Consider the following 19,503-nt stretch of genomic DNA (forward strand, 5'->3'; position numbering starts at 1 on the left):
TTAGTGGTTCACCGTCCAATTAAGGGCTCGGCCAACTGGGAAGTTAGCAGGAGATGCTGCAGCCCAGACCCTGCCAGTCCAGGAAGAGGGCGAGGGTCCTCCTACCCAAGGCACCCTCTCTACATGATCCAATTACAACACTAGCCCAGCTGCCGTGTCACCACTGTACAGGGAAAAGCCCAGGCAGCCCCTGTAAAAAGCCAACGTGCCTTAACCAGCTACCCACTGATGGCATAAGAGCAGGATGGTGCTGGTAAACTAGCACGCTGCCCAGATGAACAAATCCTCTCATCACTCACCCCTCATGGGTGCCAAAACCTTGCTCTTGGTGTCCCCAAGCCAGTTTAAGAAGCAAGAATCGAGAGTGTGGTGCTGGAAAAGCACAGCAGGTCAGGCAGCATCCGAGGAGCAGGAGAATCGGTGTTTCGGGCAAAAGACCTTCATCAGGAATTCAAGAAGCAAGTTTGTTTCATCTCTCGGCACACAGTTCTTTCCCTTCGGGGAATGGTGCATCACAGCTTGGTGTGGCAAGGCTGCAAGATATTGCAGAGTTGTGAACACAGTCCATCATGCAAACCATCTTTCCATCCATTGACTCTAAACTTCCTGCTTCCTTGAGAAAGCAACCCCATAAGCAAAGGGCTCCCCCAACCCCCCAAACCCCCCCAACTCCATCCCCCCACACCCCCCAACCCCACCCCCCCCCCCCCCCACCTCCACCACCACCTCGGTTATAATGTCTTCCGCGCCGTTCCATCAGGTAGAAAATGCAAAAGTTTGAAACCACATAGTAACAGATTTAAGAACAGCTTCTTCCCTGCTGTTATCAAATTTATGAATGGACCTCTCATATGTTAGAGTTGATCTTTCTCTGCATCTTCTCTGCATAGATTCTGCACTCTGTTCAATTTCCCTGATGTACTTATGTAAGGTATGATTTGTCCAGATAAGACACAAAACAATACTTTTCATGGTATCTCGGTACATGTGACAAAAATAAATCAAACCAAATCAAATCAGCATTTGAACCACATCAAATCCTTCATCTTCTGCGGCCAAACGTTTCTGGAGCAGGATTTGAACCTGTGACTCAGAGGTAATGACTGGATCAGCTGACCAAACATGGCCCTTTTGCAAAGAGAGCTTTTAAAAAGTTGTTCATGGGATGTGGGTATCACTGGCTAGACCAATGTTTATTGCCCATCCCTAACTGCCCAGAGAATAGTTAAGAGTCAGTCACATAGCTGTGGGTCTTCAGTCACATGTAAGTCAGACCAGATGAGGATGGCAGATTTCCTTCCTAGAGGAGATGAGTGAACTACAACTGAGATACACATTTATCATTCCAATTTTTTTATTGAATTCAAATTCCACAGACCTATCATGGAGAGATTTGAACCGATATTCCCAGAATATTCAGTTCTGAGGAGGTGTCATCGCAAGCTCCAAACATAAACTCTGTTCTTCTCTCTCTCTCCACACATGCTGTTAGACCTGCTGAGTTTCTCCAGCAGTCACTGTGTTCCCCGGAACATTAGCCCAGGATTTGGGACTCCTGGTCCAGTGACGTTATCAGTACGTCCTTAGTGTGGTACCAGGGATGAGAGAGATCAGAGATGTGGAGAGATTGGAGAAACTGGAATTGATTGTTGGAAGATTTTGATAGAGTGAGTGAGGAGACACTGGTTCCACACGTGGGAGGGCTATGGACCTGAGGAGGAAGGTTAGAGATAATCAGGAAATAAATGATCTTCCCTGTGGCCAGTAGGGAAGGTGAGGAGGAGCTCTTTTGCACAGTGAGCTAGTGCCATTTGGAATTCCATTGCAAAGGCTGCTGGCTGTAGATTCAAACTTTCAAAAAACCATTTGGCAAATACTTGGAAAGATTTGAAAGATTCCGATAAAAGAAAGTGGGGAGTGGACCCAATTGGACAACTATTTTAAAGAGTCGGCACAGGATGCTGAACTTTCTCCTTTCATTCTGCTCAATTCTGTTTCTCCAAACTAAGTGATGCCCTGCATTTTGATAGCAGCCTGACACCACCAGAGCGTCATACAGCATGGAAACAGACCCTTCAGTCCAACCAGTCCGTAAAGCTGAACTAGTCCCAACTGCCTGAGCCTAGCCCATATCCCACCAAATGTTTCCTATTCATGTCCTTATCCAAAGGTCTTTTAAATGTTGTAACTCTACCCGCATCTGGCACTTCCCCTGGAAGTTTATTCCACATGCAAATCACTCTCTGTGTAAAAAACGTTGCCCCTCACATCTTTTTTAAACCTTTCTCCTCTCACTTTAAAAACATGCCCGTCACCTTCAAATTCCCTGCCCTTATCTATGCCCCTTATGATTTTAAAAATCTCTATCAGGTCTACGCTCAACCTCCTGCACTTCAGTTAAAAAAAGTCCTAGCCTATACAGCCTCTCCTTATAACACAAATCTTCCATTCTTGGCAACATCCTGGTAAACCTCTTCAGAATCATCTCCAGCTGAACAATATCCTTCCAATTACAGAGCAACCAGAATTGAACACTACTGCAGAAGAGGTCTTACCAATGTCTTGTACAATATCAACATGGCACCCCAACTCCTAAACTCATGAGGAGCTTGGTGGACAGTCTGTGAGCCAGTCTCCTGCTTAAGAGAACAGCTTAGCGTCAGCTAGTGCTTGTTCTGAACTTGTTCAGGCTACAACAACCTGACTCTACACAGCACCTTTTAGATACTAAAAAAACGTTGAAGCATTTCACTGGAAATATTTATAAAATCAAAATGACACCAAACCAAGATCAGGGAGATGATGGGCAAATTAAAAGAGTTGTCTTTATGGAGTCTCTGACAGATGGAGAAAGAGAACGATACTCGCAGGTGGATAGGATAGTGAAGAAGGCGTTTGGTATGCTTTCCTTTATTGATCAGAGTATTGAGTACAGGAGTTGGGAGGTCATGTTATGTCTGTACAGGACATTGGTTAGGCCACTGTTGGAATATTGCATGCAATTCTGGTCTCCTTCCTATCGGAAAGATGTTGTGAAACTTGAAAGAGTTCGGAAAAGATTTACAAGGATGTTGCCAGGGTTGGAGGATTTGAGCTACAGGGAGAGGCTGAACAGGCTAGGGCTGTTTTCCCTGGAGCGTCAGAGGCTGAGGGGTGATCTTATAGAGGTCTGTAAAATCAATGAGGCACATGGATAGGGTAAATAGACACAGTCTTTTCCCTGGGGTCGGGGAGTCCAGAACTAGAGGGCATAGGTTTAGGGTAAGAGGGGAAAGATATAAAAGGGACCTCAGGGGCATGTTTTTCATGCAGAGGGTGGTACGTGTATGGAATGAGCTGACAGAGGATGTGTGGAGGCTGGTACAACTGCAACATTTAAGAGGCATTTGGATGGGTATATGAATAGGAAGGGTTTGGAGGGATATGGGCAAAGTGCTATCAAATGGGACTAGGTTAATTTAGGATATCTAGTCAGCATGAATGAGTTGGACTGAAGGGTCTGTTTCCGTGCTGTACATCCCTATGACTCTGAATGTTGAAGAATTCCTGAGTTTCGGGCCAGGCAGCTAAAGGCACAGCCAGCAGGTATTGGCAGGTGCACTGGCTTCTTGATCAGTTATTTCAAAATGTGAGCCATCTCAATCAGTAAAGGTCAGAGAGCAATGCTCCCAATCAATCAATCACTCTAAATGCAAATTCAAATCGGGTTGCCGAAGATTGGTTCCTGTTCAGTGACTGTATGATGACAGATGGTTGAATGCTTCCAGAGGGATTTGAGAGGACTCCCTTTGACATGAGTTACAGCCTCAATGTAAATCAGATGCAGGCAGGAGCTGCAGAGCTTTAACTGAACGGAAATGTGAAGCTGCTGGAGACAGTGAAAGGATTCATTTTGTTAAACCCTTTCCATCTTGACATGAGCATCGACTGTCCAGTTGGGAGCCGGCCCAGGGACTGGAATGGGGAATGGGAATCACCCGGAAACTGCATGTGGAGTAGATTGCTCAACCCAGCTGGGAAAGGGCTCGGCATATAGGCAGTCTTCCCCTAACACTGTGGTATTGCCCTTGCCTCTGAACTAGGGGCCCAGGTTCAAGACCCAGCTCCCCTGGCAGTGTGTTATAACATCTCTGAACAGACTGGTAAATAACTCATCTCCTCCATCCCGAGAACTATCCACAATCCCAGCATGCTGCTGGAATCCAGAAACAGGTTCAAGCGAAGGAGAGAGAAAGATGGCAGCAGGAGCTCTGGCCAGACCTGTCCTGGAAGGTTTCTTTATGACGAATAAAACAAACTGGAAAGAAAGACGTGCATTTGATAGCACCTTTCACAACCTCAGGGCACCCTAAACCCTTTCATAAGGTATTTTGAAGTTCTTGATAGCTCCTGACTTCTGTCGAATAAGATTGCAGAAAGGCTGAAGGCTGTGAGACTAACGAGGGTCTCGGTGGTAGATTCACTAGAACAGAATTGGAGAGGAGAAGTATTAGGGAGCTAGAATTCCTTAGTAACGGACTCAATTATTGCTCAGCCAATAAAAACTGGCTCATCGCGAATAGTGAAGCCCTATTTGAAGGTGCCCCTGAGTTACAATTTGACTTTGCTTCACTGATCCATGGTTCAGCAACCAAAGCCTGAGGCCTACTGGCTTTTCAGCTTTGCTATTTCTTCCTGTGGGTTAACTCGCAATTCACTGTGTTTGAGGTAGATCATGATGCTGTCAGCTCCTCAGCAATATCCCCATGGTCAATATTTTTTGTTTATTGGGATTGCTAGCAAGGTCACCATTTATTGCAGTCATTACAGAGGGTAGACAACAAGTCCACCCATGGGCCTGGACTTACACATAGACCAGACTCGGTAAAAGTGAGGACTGCAGATGCTAGAAACCAGAGTTTAAATCAGAGTGGTGCTGGAAAAGCACAGCAGGTCAGGCAGCATCCGAGGAGCAGGAAAATCAACATTTTGGGCAAAAGCCCTTCATCAGGAATTACTAGGTAAGGACAGTAGATTCCCCCGTCTCCAAAGGACCATTTATAAAGGGCAAGAATGAAGCTTTATAAGGATCAATGATAGTTTTGTCGTCATCATCACTGAGATAAGATCTCAATTCCAACTTCTCCATCTCCCCTCTTGGGATTTGAACCCTTTTCCCCCAGAGCACTGCTGCTGGTCTCAGGATTGTAGATACAGTCACATTACCACTATGCTATCCTCTCGCCCATTAGCGTGCCCTGGCCTAAAAGGTGGATACTTCACCTCTGCAGGGTGAAGGGCTATCACTGTGTGCAAGGAAATGCCTTAGCCAATTCTTCATGAGGTTACCGATTCACTCTCACCTGGTACACAGGAGAGTACACTCATGGTTTAGAGCCTGGTTTCCAGGCGCTGCATCAACAAACTTACCTGAAAGCTCCACTCACCAATTCATAGAATCCCTACAACATGGAAACAGGCTATTCAGCCCAAAGTGTCCTCACTGACCCTCTCAAGAGCACCCCACCCCAGAACCCCCCTCCCTGCATTTCCCACAGCTAACCCACCTAGCCATGAACATCCTTGAGCACTATAAGCAGTTTAGCATTGTCAATCCCCCTAACCTGCACATCTTTGGACTGTGGGAGGAAACCGGAGCACCCAGAGGAAACCCACGCAGACACGGGGAGAACGTGCAAACTCCACACAGTCAGTCGCCTGAGGCGGGAATTGAACCCAGTCCCTGGTGCTGTGGGGCACCAGTGCTAGCCACCGTGCCACCCACTGCTATGAATTAATGGATGGGTCTCAATAAAAATGAGAAAATCCAAGATTTATGAGAATGTCAGGGACAGAGGCTGTATGGCTTAAGCTTGGTGAAGGGGCAGGTGTAGGGGGAGATGATTTTCAGACAATCAGAGCATTACCCCGTATGGGTTCCCTGGAGATAGTCATTAAGACTGACGCTCTGTTCACTATACAGGCACACTCCCTGAGAAGTTGTTGTCTAAAATATAAGAATTGTCCGAAAAATAGCATTTCTTAAATAAGAACAGAAATTTTGTTTTATTAATGTAAGGGATGTGGGTGCCACTGGCTGGACCACCAATTATTACCCATTTATAATTGCTCAGAGGGCATTAAGTGTCAACTACCTTGCTGTGGGTCTGAAGTCACATGTAGGCCAGACCAGGTAAGGATGGTAGATTCCTTCCCTGAAGGACATTAGTGACCCAGATGGGTTTTTCCAACAATCAACAATGGATTAATGGTCATCATTAGATTCTTAATTCCAGATATTTAATTGAGTCAAACTACATCATCCAGCATGGTAGGATTTGTACCCAAGTCCTCAGACCATTTCTGGGGTCTTTGGATTATTAGTCTAGTGATGAAATCACTAAGCCAAATAGGGCCAGAAGGAGACCACTTGGCCCATTCACTATTCAATACAATCATGGCCGATCCTCTTGCTATCGCTCAACAGTTCTGTTCTTTGCACCATGTTTGAAGTTTTTTGGTCAATTCTGTAACGACACATCATCTTTTTATTTTTCTGTATTTTTAGTAGTGGACTGAAATGGCAACAGAACAGTTTCCAGAATCCCAGTCTATGACCATCACCAATAAGAGACATTCAATGGTATTGCCAATACTGAATCCCCCAGTACTGATCTCCTGGGGGTTACCATTGACCAGAAACTCAACTGGACTCACCACCTAGGCAAAGTAGCCACAAGAGAAGGTCAAAGGCTAGGAATACCTCAGCAAGTAACTCACCTCCTGACTCCCCAAAGCCTGTCCATCATTTACAAGGCACAAGTCAAGAGTGTGATGGAACACTCCCCACTTGCCCTGGATGGGGGCAGCTCCAACAATACTCAAGAAGCTCAACACCATCCAGGAAAAAGGAGCCACGGGATTGGCACCACATCCACAAGCATCCACTCCCTTCACCACCGACACTCTGTCAGTTGGTACCTCAGTGCATACCATCTGCAAGATACACTGCAGAAATTCACCAGAGACCCTTGGACAGTACTTTCCAAACCGATGACCACTTCCATCTAGAAGGACAAGGGCAGCAGGTATATGGGAACACCACCGCCTGCAAGTTCCCCACCAAGCCACTGACCATCCTGACCTGGAAATATATCGTCATTCCTTCACTGTTGCTGGGTCAAAATCCTGGAATTCCCTCCCTAAGGGTTTCGTGGGTCAACCTCCAGCATGCGGACTGCAATGATTCAAGAAGGCAGCTCACCACCATCTTATGAATGGGCAACTCAGAATGGGCAACTCAGAATGGGTAACTCAGAATGGGCAACTCAGAATGGGCAACTCAGAATGGGTAACTCAGAATGGGTAACTCAGAATGGGCAACTCAGAATGGGTAACTCAGAATGGGCAACTCAGAATGGGCAACTCAGAATGGGTAACTCAGAATGGGTAACTCAGAATGGGCAACTCAGAATGGGCAACTCAGAATGGGTAACTCAGAATGGGTAACTCAGAATGGGCAACTCAGAATGGGCAACTCAGAATGGGTAACTCAGAATGGGCAACTCAGAATGGGCAACTCAGAATGGGTAACTCAGAATGGGCAACTCGGAATGGGCAACTCAGAATGGGTAACTCAGAATGGGTAATAGATCTGGTCCAGCCAATGATGCCCATGCTCAGTGAATGAATAAAAGACAACTGCAGCAGTGGGCATCTTCAGAACCTGGAAAAGCACTCTTCAGAAAGTTGGCAAGGCCTTGGAGATGGCAGATAGGGGATATAGGAGAATAGCCCTAGGGAGACAAGATGCAATTAAACAGAGATTATTAAGAAAGCATGAACATCCCCCTTCGAGTTGCGAAGGCTAACGAGAGATTAAATGTCAATGTTTAAACATTTGAATGGTGCTGGTGAATTAGAAAGGGAGGAGCTGTTTGACGGGAGAGTCAGTCACCAGGAGACACTGATCAGCTGTGGTAGCTGGGTGCCGAACTATGTGGGAGATGAGGACGAGCTCAGCAACGTGCAGTTTGTTGGAATGTGCTGAGCAACTCAGTAAGAACCTTCAAAATTCTCAAAAAGAGAAAGTTTGCAGAACTGGGGGGAAAGGAGCGAAATGGAGCATTCACTCACAACACTGGCACATGTGTGACGGGCTGAATGGCCCCCTACTCAAGGGGCAGCTAGGGGTGGGCAGTAAAAGCTGACCCAGCCAGCAACACCCATGTCCCATGGGTGAAACAAAAAATCACTTGGAGCAATATTATCCCAGTTTGCTCCGGCACACTTCCCAGCAATTTAACATTGAGAATAAACTCTGATCTCTCTTTCCGCTGATACAGAATGAGAGACCTTGTATTTGCAGAGACTGAACTCCATCAGCCATGTGTGTTCCCACTGGACACTGCGTATTGCGTCACCAGCAGCATCTGGATAAAGGATTCCCTGTCCCTGCCGTATATATAGTGGTGATCTGACAGTGTCGATTCCCCCAGATCACCATCCTATGCAATTTATATAACGTACATGGATTATTAAATAGAGACCTGATAACTGCCAGAGAATTTACACACAATCTCACCCAGCATTTTCTTATTGGTACTGACCTCGGTTCTGGCTGCATTATATAATATTTACACTCTGTCTTTTGTTTCTCAGTCATTAGCGGTTGGTTCTCGCTCAGTAAACTTGCAAAGATTATGTCACAATCATTAATCTTTCAGTGTGGCTCTCTCTGCCTCAGCAAATACTGACTGTCACTTACTCTGGGAGAAAGCAGAATAAAGAGCTTGGGATCTTGTACACCGTAGAGACTCACAGGTTCCAAGAGCCCTGGACTGAGCTGGCTGATGAATGGCTAAGGAACTCTGAGCTGCCCCAAGGTACAAGAGAGACCGGAGAAGGGCAAATCAATTTCTGACCAGCTGCGCTCTTTCTGTAACTATTTATCTTCCAAACTCTGTGTTTCCCACATGGCAGCGGCAGTCGGTTTAGCGCAGGATCTCCCAATGCACAGCAAGATTCCACACATACCAAGCAAATCCTGAAGGGGTGTCATGAGTGAGGTACAGCACAACACTCACCATTACAAAGCAGGGGGCATTTGCAGTAATGACCACCCTTCATCCTTCCCTTTCACTCACACCCTCCTGACCTCTCCCATTGCCCTCCCCCCCAAAGGCATGGGTCGGTTTTGAGGGTGAGTGGCAGCTGCTCACCAGGCTCCTGCCTTTCATGGGTGCACACAGGTGAGCTATTGGATCACAGAAGGCATCACAGCTGAGTGTAACCCTGTCCTCAGCATCTCTCCAAGGTGAAGGAACGGGGTGCTTTACCAATCACAAACGTGAACAGGTTTGAAAAGGTTTGTGAAGACAATCAAACACTTCAGAACACGAGGGATGGGGAGGACTGTGGATTAAGACATTGGGGAAGAACTTCAATTATAGATTATTCAGCACAAAAACAGACCCTTCGGCCCAACTCGCCCATGCTAGCCACATTTCCAAAATTAAGCTCGTCCCATTTGCCTATGTTTGGTCCATATCCCTCTAAACCTTTCCTATTCATGTACCTGTCCTTTTCAATGTTGTAACTGCACTTGCATCTGCCACTTCCTCTGACAGTTCATTCCCCACACGGACTCCTCTCTGTGTGAAAATGTGACCCCCTCAGCTCCTTTTTAAATCTTTCTCCTCTCACCTTAAAAATATGGCCTCTAGTTTTGAACTTTGCCCCTCAGGAAAACAACCTTCACTATTCACCTTATCAATGCCCCTCATTATTTTATAAGTCAGCCCTCAACCTCCGACACTCCAGTGAAAAGTGTCCCGGCCTATCCAACTTCTCCTGAGACCCTTTCATTCCCAGGACATCTTTGTTGATCTTTCCTGAATCATCTCCAATTTAATGCTACAGTAGAACGACCAGAACTAAACGCAGTATTCCAAAAGAGGCCTCACTAATGTACAAGTGCAACTTAACATCCCAATTCATATACTCAGTGGTCTGAGCAATGAAGGTAAGCGTGCTAAATGCTTTCTTCACCACCCTGTCTACCTGTGACGCAAATTTCAAAGAACTATGTACCTGAACCCCTAGGTCTCTCTGTTTGACAACATTACCCAGGGCCCTACCATTAACCGTATAAGTCCTGACCTTGTTTGTTTTACCAAAATGCAACACCTTGCATTATCCAAATTAAACTCCTCAGCCCATTGGTCCAACTGATCAAGTTTGTTTTGCAAAGTCAGATAATCTTCTTCACTGTCGATTATTCCACCAATTTTGGCGGGATCTGCAAACGTACTAACCATGCCTCATAAATTCTCATCCATATCAGAAACAAAAGTGGGTTTAGCCCTGTTCCTGCAGCACACCGCTGGTCACAGGCCTCCAGTCTGAAAAACAATCCTCCAAGAACACCCTGTGCCGTCCACTGTCAAGCTAATTTTGTAACCAATTGGCAAGCTCACCCTGAATCCTATGTGATCTAACTTTATTCATTAGTCTACCATGCAGAACCTCATCAAAAATCACACAAGACCAGGTTATAGTCCAATGGGTTTATTTAAAATCACTAGCTTTCGGAAAGCTGCTCCTTCGTCGGCTGTTAGCAATGGTCTGCCAGCACTTGATGAAGGAGCAGTGCTCCAAAAGCTTGTGTTTTCAAATAAACCGTTGGACTGTAAGCTGGTGTCATGTGACTTTTGACCTTCTCCAACCCAGTCCAACACTGGCACCTCCACCTCATCAAAGGCTGCACTAACATCCATGTAGGCAACGTCTACTGCTCTGTCCTCATCAACCATTTTTGTCACACCTTCCACAAACTCTGTCAACTTTGTAAGACACATTGCCCATGCACAAAGCCATGCTGACTATCCAAATAGATGTAAAGCCTATCTCTCAGAATCCCCTCCAATAACTTACCCACCACTGATGTCAGATTCACAGCTCTATAGTTCCCAGCTTCTCCTTACAGCCTTTCTTACATATCGACACAACATTAGCCACCCTCCAGTCCACTGGCACCTCACCCATGGCTGTAGATGATACAAATATCTCTGCTAGGGGCCCCCCAATTTCCTCCCTAACATCCCTGGAATACACTTGAACCGGTCCCAGAGAATTGTCCAACTTTGTGTTTTTTAGGAGCTGCAGCACCTCCTCTTCTGTAATGTGGACTGTTTACAAGATATCAATATTTCTTTCCCTGAGTTCCCTAGTTTCCCCATCTTTCTCCACAGTAAAAACTGACATGAAATACTCATTTAGTATCTATTATCTTCTGTGGTTTCACACATAGTTGATCTTAAAGGGGTCCTATTCTCTCCCTAGTTGCTCTTTTGCTCTTAATGTACTTGTTGAATCTCTTTAGATTATCCTTACCCTTATCTGCCAAGATAGCCCCTTTCCACCATCCTGATTTCCCTCTTAATAATGCCCTGACACCTCCTTATACACTTCAAGAGATTTACTTATGGATTCATACAGTTGTTCTACTTAGAGGAAGCAGGGGGATGGTAAGGGGTAGATCTGATGGAGGGACTCGGTGGGGGTTGGGGGGGGGCAGTTGTTGATGGAGTGAATGAGGAGCAATTAGCTCCATAGGCTGCAGGGATAGTGACCAGAGGCTCACAGGTTGAGGAGAATTGGCAGAATCGTCAGATGCGAGGTGCGGAATAGTTTAGTTATGTTCCAGAATATGTTGCCTGAAAATAGCACTGTGGTATTATCACTAGACTGCTAATCCAGAGTCTCTGGGTTCAAATCCTGCCACTGTGAAATGTGGAATTTGAGTTCAATAAGAACCTGGAACTAATAATGACCATTAAACAAATGTCAGGGGCAAGAACCATTTGGTTCACTAATGCCATTTAGGGAAGGAAGCTGCCATCCTTACCCAGGCTGGCCTACATGTAACCCCAGACCCACAGTGATGGGGGGTCGACACTTAACTACTCTCTGGATACTAAATGCTGGCCCATCTGTATTGACATGGAGAGTTAATTGATTGTACAGCCAATAAAGTCCTGTTGACAACACAATGCGTTCATATTCTGCCTTTAGATCTCCTTTTAAAGTTTCGATTGCAATGTAGGAAATGAGGCAGCCAGACTGCACACAGCAAGATCCCACACACAGCCATGTTGTAGATTGAGGGATGGACATCAGTCAAAATACCAGAGATCATTCTCCCTTCCTCTTTCAAAACTCTGCAAGGGGCTTGTGAACATCTCCCAGGGCAGGGCCCTCTCTTTAACTGATGGGAAGGGGAGCACCTCTGACAGTACAGCACTCTCTCGCACTGTCTGCAGTAGGACTGTGGGCCCAGGGACTTCGGTGTCCAAGTGTGCTACCCACTAAATCACCTGGACCACAGAAAACAAACAAAAGCCACTCCGGGGAAGAGAAAGCACATCTTTCAGAGGAAATAATTGGAATGTGAGTATTGTTGGAAGCACAGGGAGAGTGAGACTAATTTCCTGGACCTTGGAAAACAGTGGCACAATCACAGTGGGCCGACCGGTCTCTTTATGTACTGTAGGATTCTTTGAATCAGTGGGAGATAGAAGATGCCCCAGGGACAGGTTTGGAGCAAGTGGACCCATGGTATGACCTACCCTCTGCTGACGATCAGCCTGACTGCCTCCAGGTTGCCATGGTAAACCGCCCAGAGGGTAGGAGTCATGCCATCCTCATCGGGGGAGTTCAGCTCCTTCTTGGTCGCCTCTTTCAGCAGATCCAGGTAACCATCCCGAGCAGCCTTGTGATACCTGTCACTCATTACGTTGACTGCAAGCCTTTGGAGGCATCAGGAGTCTGTGAACAAACAGCCCCGTGGAGAGGGCAAGCTCATTGGCATCATCCCTGAGAATTGGCACGGCACACTGTTCCTCGGTGCGGGAGAGCTGTACCCTGGAGAGTTCCTCAGTGCGGGACAGCTGTGCCCAAGAACTGGATGTGGGAGAGTTTGTGCCCAGGAGCTCAGTGCCAGAGAGCTTGTGCCCAGGAGCTGGCTGTTTCTCAATGCGGGAGAGCTGGGTGTTCCTGGGTGCCGGACAGCTGTGCTCAGGAGCTGGCTGTACACAGTGCCTTTCCTGTCTCACGGTGCTGGTAATCTGAGCAGTACAACAGCAGCTCACAGAATGATGGATAGAGCCAGCTGAGCAGGCCTCCAGGTCCTAGTGCCCTCAGCGCTCGAGTCCAATCATCCCTGGAAACAGATTCTTCTGGTATTAATGTTGACGTGTGGTTTACTGTTTGAATTGAAACCAAGAAAGCAACTCTTCAACCAGACATTTCTTTAGCACGAGTTTATTGGCATTTAATGTGGACTGATCATAATGCACACTGTCACAATTTGTCTGCTAACACTCCTGTGTAGAGGCAGCTTTACTCTGTATCTAACCCTGTGCTGTCTCTGTCCTGGGAGTGTTTGACATAAACAGTGTAGAAGGAGTTTTACTCTGTATCTAACCCCATGCTGTCACCGTTCTGGGAGTGTTTGATGGGGACAGTGTAGAGGGAGTTTTACTCTGTGTCTAGACGTTTCAGGGGAAAGCTCTTCATCAAAGCAGTCCTGATGAAGGGCTTTTGCCCTAAACGTCAATTTCCCTGCTCCTCGGATGCTGCCTGACAGGCTGTGCTTTTCCAGCACCGCTCTAATCTAGACTCTGATTTCCAGCATCTGCAGTCCTCACTTTTGCCGGAGCTCTACTCTGTACCTAACCCCGTGCTGTCACTGCTCTGGGAATGTTTGATGGGGGGGGCAGTGTAGAGGGAGATTCTAGATTAGATGTGGATGCTTTGGAGAGGGTACAGAAACGGTTTATCAGGACGTTGCCTGGTATGGGGGATTTTAGCTAGGAAGAAAGGTTGGATAGGCTGGGTTTGATTTCATTGGAACGCAGCAGGTTGTGTTGGGGGTGGGGGGGTGGGGGGGGGGGGGGGGGGTGGTTGGTACCCAATAGGAGCTCATAAGATTGTGAATGGCATTGATAGAGCAGAAAGTTTGGGGGTTTTCCCAGAGTGGAGGGGTCAGTTACTGAGGGACACAGGTTCAAGGTGCGGTGGGGGGCGGGGGGAGTTGTTTAAAAGAGATGTGCAAGGCAAGTTTTTCACACAATGGATGTGAGTGCTTGGAATACATTGCCAGAAGAGGTGGTGGAAGCAGACACAACAGCAGCATTGGAGAAGAACCTGGACGAGTCCATGGATGGGAAGGGAATAGAGGAATATGGATCCTGTAAGTCAAGACAGTTTTAATATGGAAGGGCAAAATGTGTCGGTACAGCCTTAGACGGCTGAAGGGCGTGTTCCTGTGCTGTCGTGTTCTTTGTTCTAATAAAAAAAAATCATACATTGGATATAGACACTTGGGATCAACTGAATCTTTTGAAGAGAGTAAACATTGTCGGGGCATTCTTAAGAAGGAAGGCAAAGAGGGGATATGAGGGCCTTTTGGAGATAAGGTTAAAGGTCACCCAAAAGGATTCTATAAATACAGTGAGGGCAAGAAAGCAACCAGAGAGAGACTAGGGCTCTTTAAAGATCAAAGAGGTTGCCTTTGTGTTAGATCTCAGGAGATGGGAGAGATATTAAATGAAAATTATGTGTCAGTTTTTACTAGAGGGAAAGAAATGGAGGCTAGGGAACTCAGGGAAATAAACATTGATGCTTTAAATACATTTCACATTTCCGAAGAGGAAGTACTGGAGATATTAGAAAATATAAAGATGGATAAATCTCCTCGACCTGATCAAATGTACCCCAGGATGTTGTGGGAAGTTAGGGAGGAAAGTTTGGGGTTCCCATGCAGAAATATTTGTCTCATCTATAACCAAGAAGGACTGGGGGATGGCTGATGTTGTGCCTTCATTTAAGAAAGACTGTGAGGAGAAGCCTGGGAGCTATAGACCTGTGAGTCCAACATCGGCGGTGGGTAAGTTGTTGGAGGGGATTCTGAAAGATAGGATTTACATCCATTTGGAGAGGCAAGGAATGAGTACGGGTAGTTAGCATGGCTTTGTGCGAGGGAAATCATGTCTCACAAACTTGATTACATTTTGTAATGAGGAAACCAAGATGATCAATGAGGGCGGAATGGTAGACATCGTCTACATGGACTTTAATAAAGCCTTTGACCAGCTTCTGTAGACTGATTTGTCAGCTTAGATCACATTGGAATCAGGCTGAGCTTGACGATTGGATACAAAATTGGCTTTTCGGTGAGAGACAGAGGGTGGTGGAGGAGGGTTGTTTTTCCTTGGGTTTGTGATCTGAGCCATCAAGAGCCTGACGGAGAAGGCACTCAGCCCAGACACCTCTCATTCCCTCCAGGCGGCACAGACACGCGGTGAGCTTCCGGATGAACTGACCCCTCTTCCATCCAGAACTTGACGTTGGCTCCGTGCTGTGGACCCTTCCCCATGACGTGGTGCTCCACAATCTGAGCTGATTCAGGGATATCCTCTGGGTGCCTGTTCGATCAGCACAGAGCCTTGATTTGTACGGAATGATGCTGCACATTCTCCACCTTCACCCACTGCCCCAACATGCCTTGGCGTAACATTTTGCCCTCCACTAGCGGAGATCCCCAGTGGAGGGCCCTCTACGATGGGGTCCTCCCCTCTTCATTGGGGATCTGGGGTGGAGAGTGCTGGGCATGGTGGTCTCGAAGCAACCCGGCGACTGAACAAGTTTACCGGGTGCCAGACCACAGGCATGTTCTGTGACATGGAGGAGATGGTCTTCCACTTGTACGTCAAGCGTGCTCGTCTGCGGCCCCTTCTTAGTTTTTTGAAGGGGGCTGCAGCTAAAATTTTGGTTGCACTTCAACCCCACACTCCTGATCTACAGATACCTGATTCAAAGGGCTTGAGTCTTTGAGTCTTTCATGGCTTTACTCCTGGGCCTGGCCAAGGTGGCCATTACTGGGTCCACGCAGCGGGTCGAAGAGGGACTTATTGCTCCTGACTGTCCCTCTTTCACGGTTACGTTCATGCCCGGGTGCCCCTGGGGAGGGAGCATGTGGCTCTCACTGGCACAATGGGACCTTGCAAGACCACTGGGTGTCACAGGAGCTGGAGTGCAATAACCTGGATAAAGATATTTTGTTTTATTTCATAGTTTCTACCGTATAGGTTTCTGTTTTGCCTTTTGAGTTTGCATACTACAAGTGATAGTTACAGGGGATTCTATAATTAGGAGGACAGGTAATATCCTTTGTGAGACGGATCGGGAGACCCACAAGGTGTGTTGCCTGCCCGGCGTCAGGGTACAGGACATCTCTGACCGGCTTGAAAGGATATTGGAGCGGGAGGGGGAGGATCCAGTTGTTGTGGTGCACATTGGGACAATAATATAGGCAAGGCTGTTTGGAGATTATCAAGCACTAGGAATGAAAATAAGGTCCTCAAGGGTCATAATCTCCTGCTTACTGCCCGCGCCACGCGCAAATTGGCTTAGGGATAAGAAAAGTAGGGAAGTAAACATGTGGCTAAGCGAGTGGTGTGGGAAAGAGGGGTTCCACTTCATGGGGCATTGGCATCAGTTTCGGAACCAGGGGAATCTGTACCAATGGGACGGTCTCCACCTGAACCAATCTGGAACCAGTGTTGTAGCGAGAAGGATAAACAGGGTGGTCACTAGGACTTTAAACTTGTGAGTCATGGGGAAGGGAAGGGAAAATGACAAGAAGTATGATGGTAAATGAAAAGGTATGTAACAGGTTAGCATGTGTGCAGAAGGGATTAAGTACAAGTATGTAAGAAATAAAAAGGAAGGATAACTCAGGAGATATTATTCGAGATGTTGGAATCATGAGGATAAGAAGACTAGCATAAGGGCACCTATGCTCGTAGCATCCTTAACAAGGTCGATGAGTTACCTGCACAAATCATCGCAAATGAATTTGATTTATTAGCCATTACGGAGATATAGTTACAGGGTGGTCACGACTGGCAGTTAAATATCCAGGAGTATCAGACTATTCGGAAGGACAGACAGGAAGGCAATGTAGGTGCTGTAGCTCAAGGACAACATCAGGGCAGTGCTGAGAGATGATCTAGGTTCTATGGAGAATAAGGTGAACCCATTTGGGTGGACATTAGAAATTCTAAGAAAAAGTCACTGATAAGTGTAGCCTAAAGACCACCAGATAATAACATCACATTAGGGCGGGCAAGAAACAAAGAAATAACTAATGCCTGTAAAAATGGTATGGCAATTATCTCAGGGGTTTTAATCTACATAAAGATTGGTTGGACCAGCTCAGCCAGGGTGGCCTTGAGGAGGAGTTTAGGTAAAAACAATGACTGCAGATGCTGGAAACCAGATTCTGGATTAGTGGTGCTGGAAGAGCACAGCAGTTCAGGCAGCATCCAAGGAGCTTCGAAATCGACGTTTCGGGCAAAAGCCCTTCATCAGGAATAAAGGCAGTGAGCCTGAAGCGTGGAGAGATAAGCTAGAGGAGGGTGGGTGTGGGAAGAAAGTAGCATAGAGTACAATAGGTGAGTGGGGGAGGAGATGAAGGTGATAGGTCGGGGGCGGGGGGGAGGGTGGAGTGGATAGGTGGAAAAGAAGATAGGCAGGTAGGACAAGTCATGGGGACAATGCTGAGCTGGAAGTTTGGAACTAGGGTGAGCTGGGGAAGGGGAAATGAGGAAACTGTTGAAGTCCACATTGATGCCCTGGGGTTTAAGTATTCCGAGGCGGAAGATGAGGCGTTCTTCCTCCAGGCGCCTGGTGGTGAGGGAGCGGCGGTGAAGGAGGCCCAGGACCTCAATGTCCTCAGCAGAGTGGGAGGGGGAGTTGAAATGTTGGGCCACAGGGCGGTGTGGCTGATTGGTGCGGGTGTCCCGGAGATGTTCCCTAAAGTGCTCTGCTAGGAGGCGTCCAGTCTCCCCAATGTAGAGGAGACCGCATCGGGAGCAACGGATACAATAAATGATATTAGTGGATGTGCAGATAAAACTTTGATGGATGTGGAAGGCTCCTTTAGGGCCTTGGATGGAGGTGAGGGAGGAGGTGTGGGCGCAGGTTTTGCAATTCCTGCGGTGGCAGGGGAAGGTGCCAAGATGAGAGGGTGGGTTGTAGGGAGGCATGGACCTGACCAGGTAGTCACGGAGGGAACGGTCTTTGCGGAAGGCGGAAAGGGGTGGGGAGGGAATATATCCCTGGTGGTGGGGTCTGTTTGGAGGAGGCGGAAATGTCAGCGGATGATTTTGTTTATGCAAAGGTTGGTAGGGTGGAAGGTGAGCACCGGGGCGTTCTGTCCTTGTTACGGTTGGAGGGGTGGGGTCTGAGGGCGGAGGTGCGGGATGTGGACGAGATGTGTTGGAGGGCATCTTTAACCACGTGGGAAGGGAAATTGCGATCTCCAAAGAAGGAGGCCATCTGGTGTGTTCTGAGGTGGAACTTGTCCTCCAGGGTGCAGATACGGCGGAGGCGGAGGAATTGGGAATACGGGATGGCATTTTTGCAAGAGGTAGGGTGGGAAGAGGTGTAATCCAGGTAGCTGTGGGAGTTGGTGGGTTTGTAAAAAATGTCAGTCTCAAGTCGGTCGTCATTAATAGTGATGGAGAAGTCCAGGAAGGGGAGGGCGGTGTCAGAGTTTGATGAGTGTATCCATGATAGTTTTCTTGAAGAGTATGTAATGGAACCAATGAGAGAGCAGGCTATCCTAGATCTGGTCCTGTATAATGAGGCAGGAATAATTAATGACCTCAGAGTTAGGGATCCTCTAAGAAGGAGTGATCACAGTATAGTTGCACTTAGAATACAGATGGACATTGTGAAGGTAAAATCCAATACTAGGGTCTTACGTTTAAACAAGGGAGACTACAATAGAATGAGGGAGGACTTGGCTAAAGTAGACTGGAAACAACGATTTTATGGTGAGACAGTTGACAAACAGTGGAGGACTTTCAAAGCAATTTTTCAAAGTGCTCAGCAAAAGTATATTCCAATGAAGGGGAAGGACTGTAAGAAAAGGAGGAATCTGCCATGGGTGTCTAAGGAAATAAGGGAGGCTATCAAATTGAAAGAGAAGGTTTACAAAGTGGCCAAGAACAGCAGGAAACTAGAAGATTGAGAAAATGTTAAAGGTCAACAGAAAGCTACAAGAAGATCTATACAGAAAAGCAAAACAGAACATGAGAAAAAAACTAGCACAGAATATAAAGACAGATAGCAAAAGTTTCTATAGCTATATAAAATGAAAGAGTGGCTAAAGTAAACGTTGGTCCTTTAGAGGATGAGAAGGGGCATTTAATTATGCAATATGATGAAATGGCTGAGACAGTGAATTTTGGTCTTCACCATGGAGGACACTAATAACATGCCGGTAACTAAGGCAGGTGAGGATCTGGAAATGATCATTATCACAAAAGAGGTAGAGTTGGGCAAGCTAATGGAGCTAAGGATAGACAAGTCTCCTGGCCCAGATGGAATCCATCCCAGGGTACTAAAAGAGATGGTGGAAGAAATAGCAAGGGCACTTGTGGTAATGTTCCA

General features: G+C 46.8%; 1 protein-coding gene across 1 annotated transcript in view; it reads right to left on the reverse strand.

The window, feature by feature from the left end:
• Positions 1-13,079, reverse strand: part of LOC140463811 (pre-mRNA splicing regulator USH1G-like) — a 41,981-nt gene extending 28,902 nt beyond the window's left edge. The window contains exon 1 of the mRNA XM_072558153.1: positions 12,609-13,079. Within this exon, the coding sequence (XP_072414254.1) occupies positions 12,609-12,772 (164 nt within the window). The 5' untranslated portion in view covers positions 12,773-13,079. The remainder of the gene's footprint in view (positions 1-12,608) is intronic.
• Positions 13,080-19,503: the final 6,424 nt, after the last annotated feature.

Source organism: Chiloscyllium punctatum, chromosome 39 (assembly GCF_047496795.1).
Source record: "Chiloscyllium punctatum isolate Juve2018m chromosome 39, sChiPun1.3, whole genome shotgun sequence".
Classification (NCBI taxonomy): Eukaryota; Metazoa; Chordata; class Chondrichthyes; order Orectolobiformes; family Hemiscylliidae; genus Chiloscyllium; species Chiloscyllium punctatum.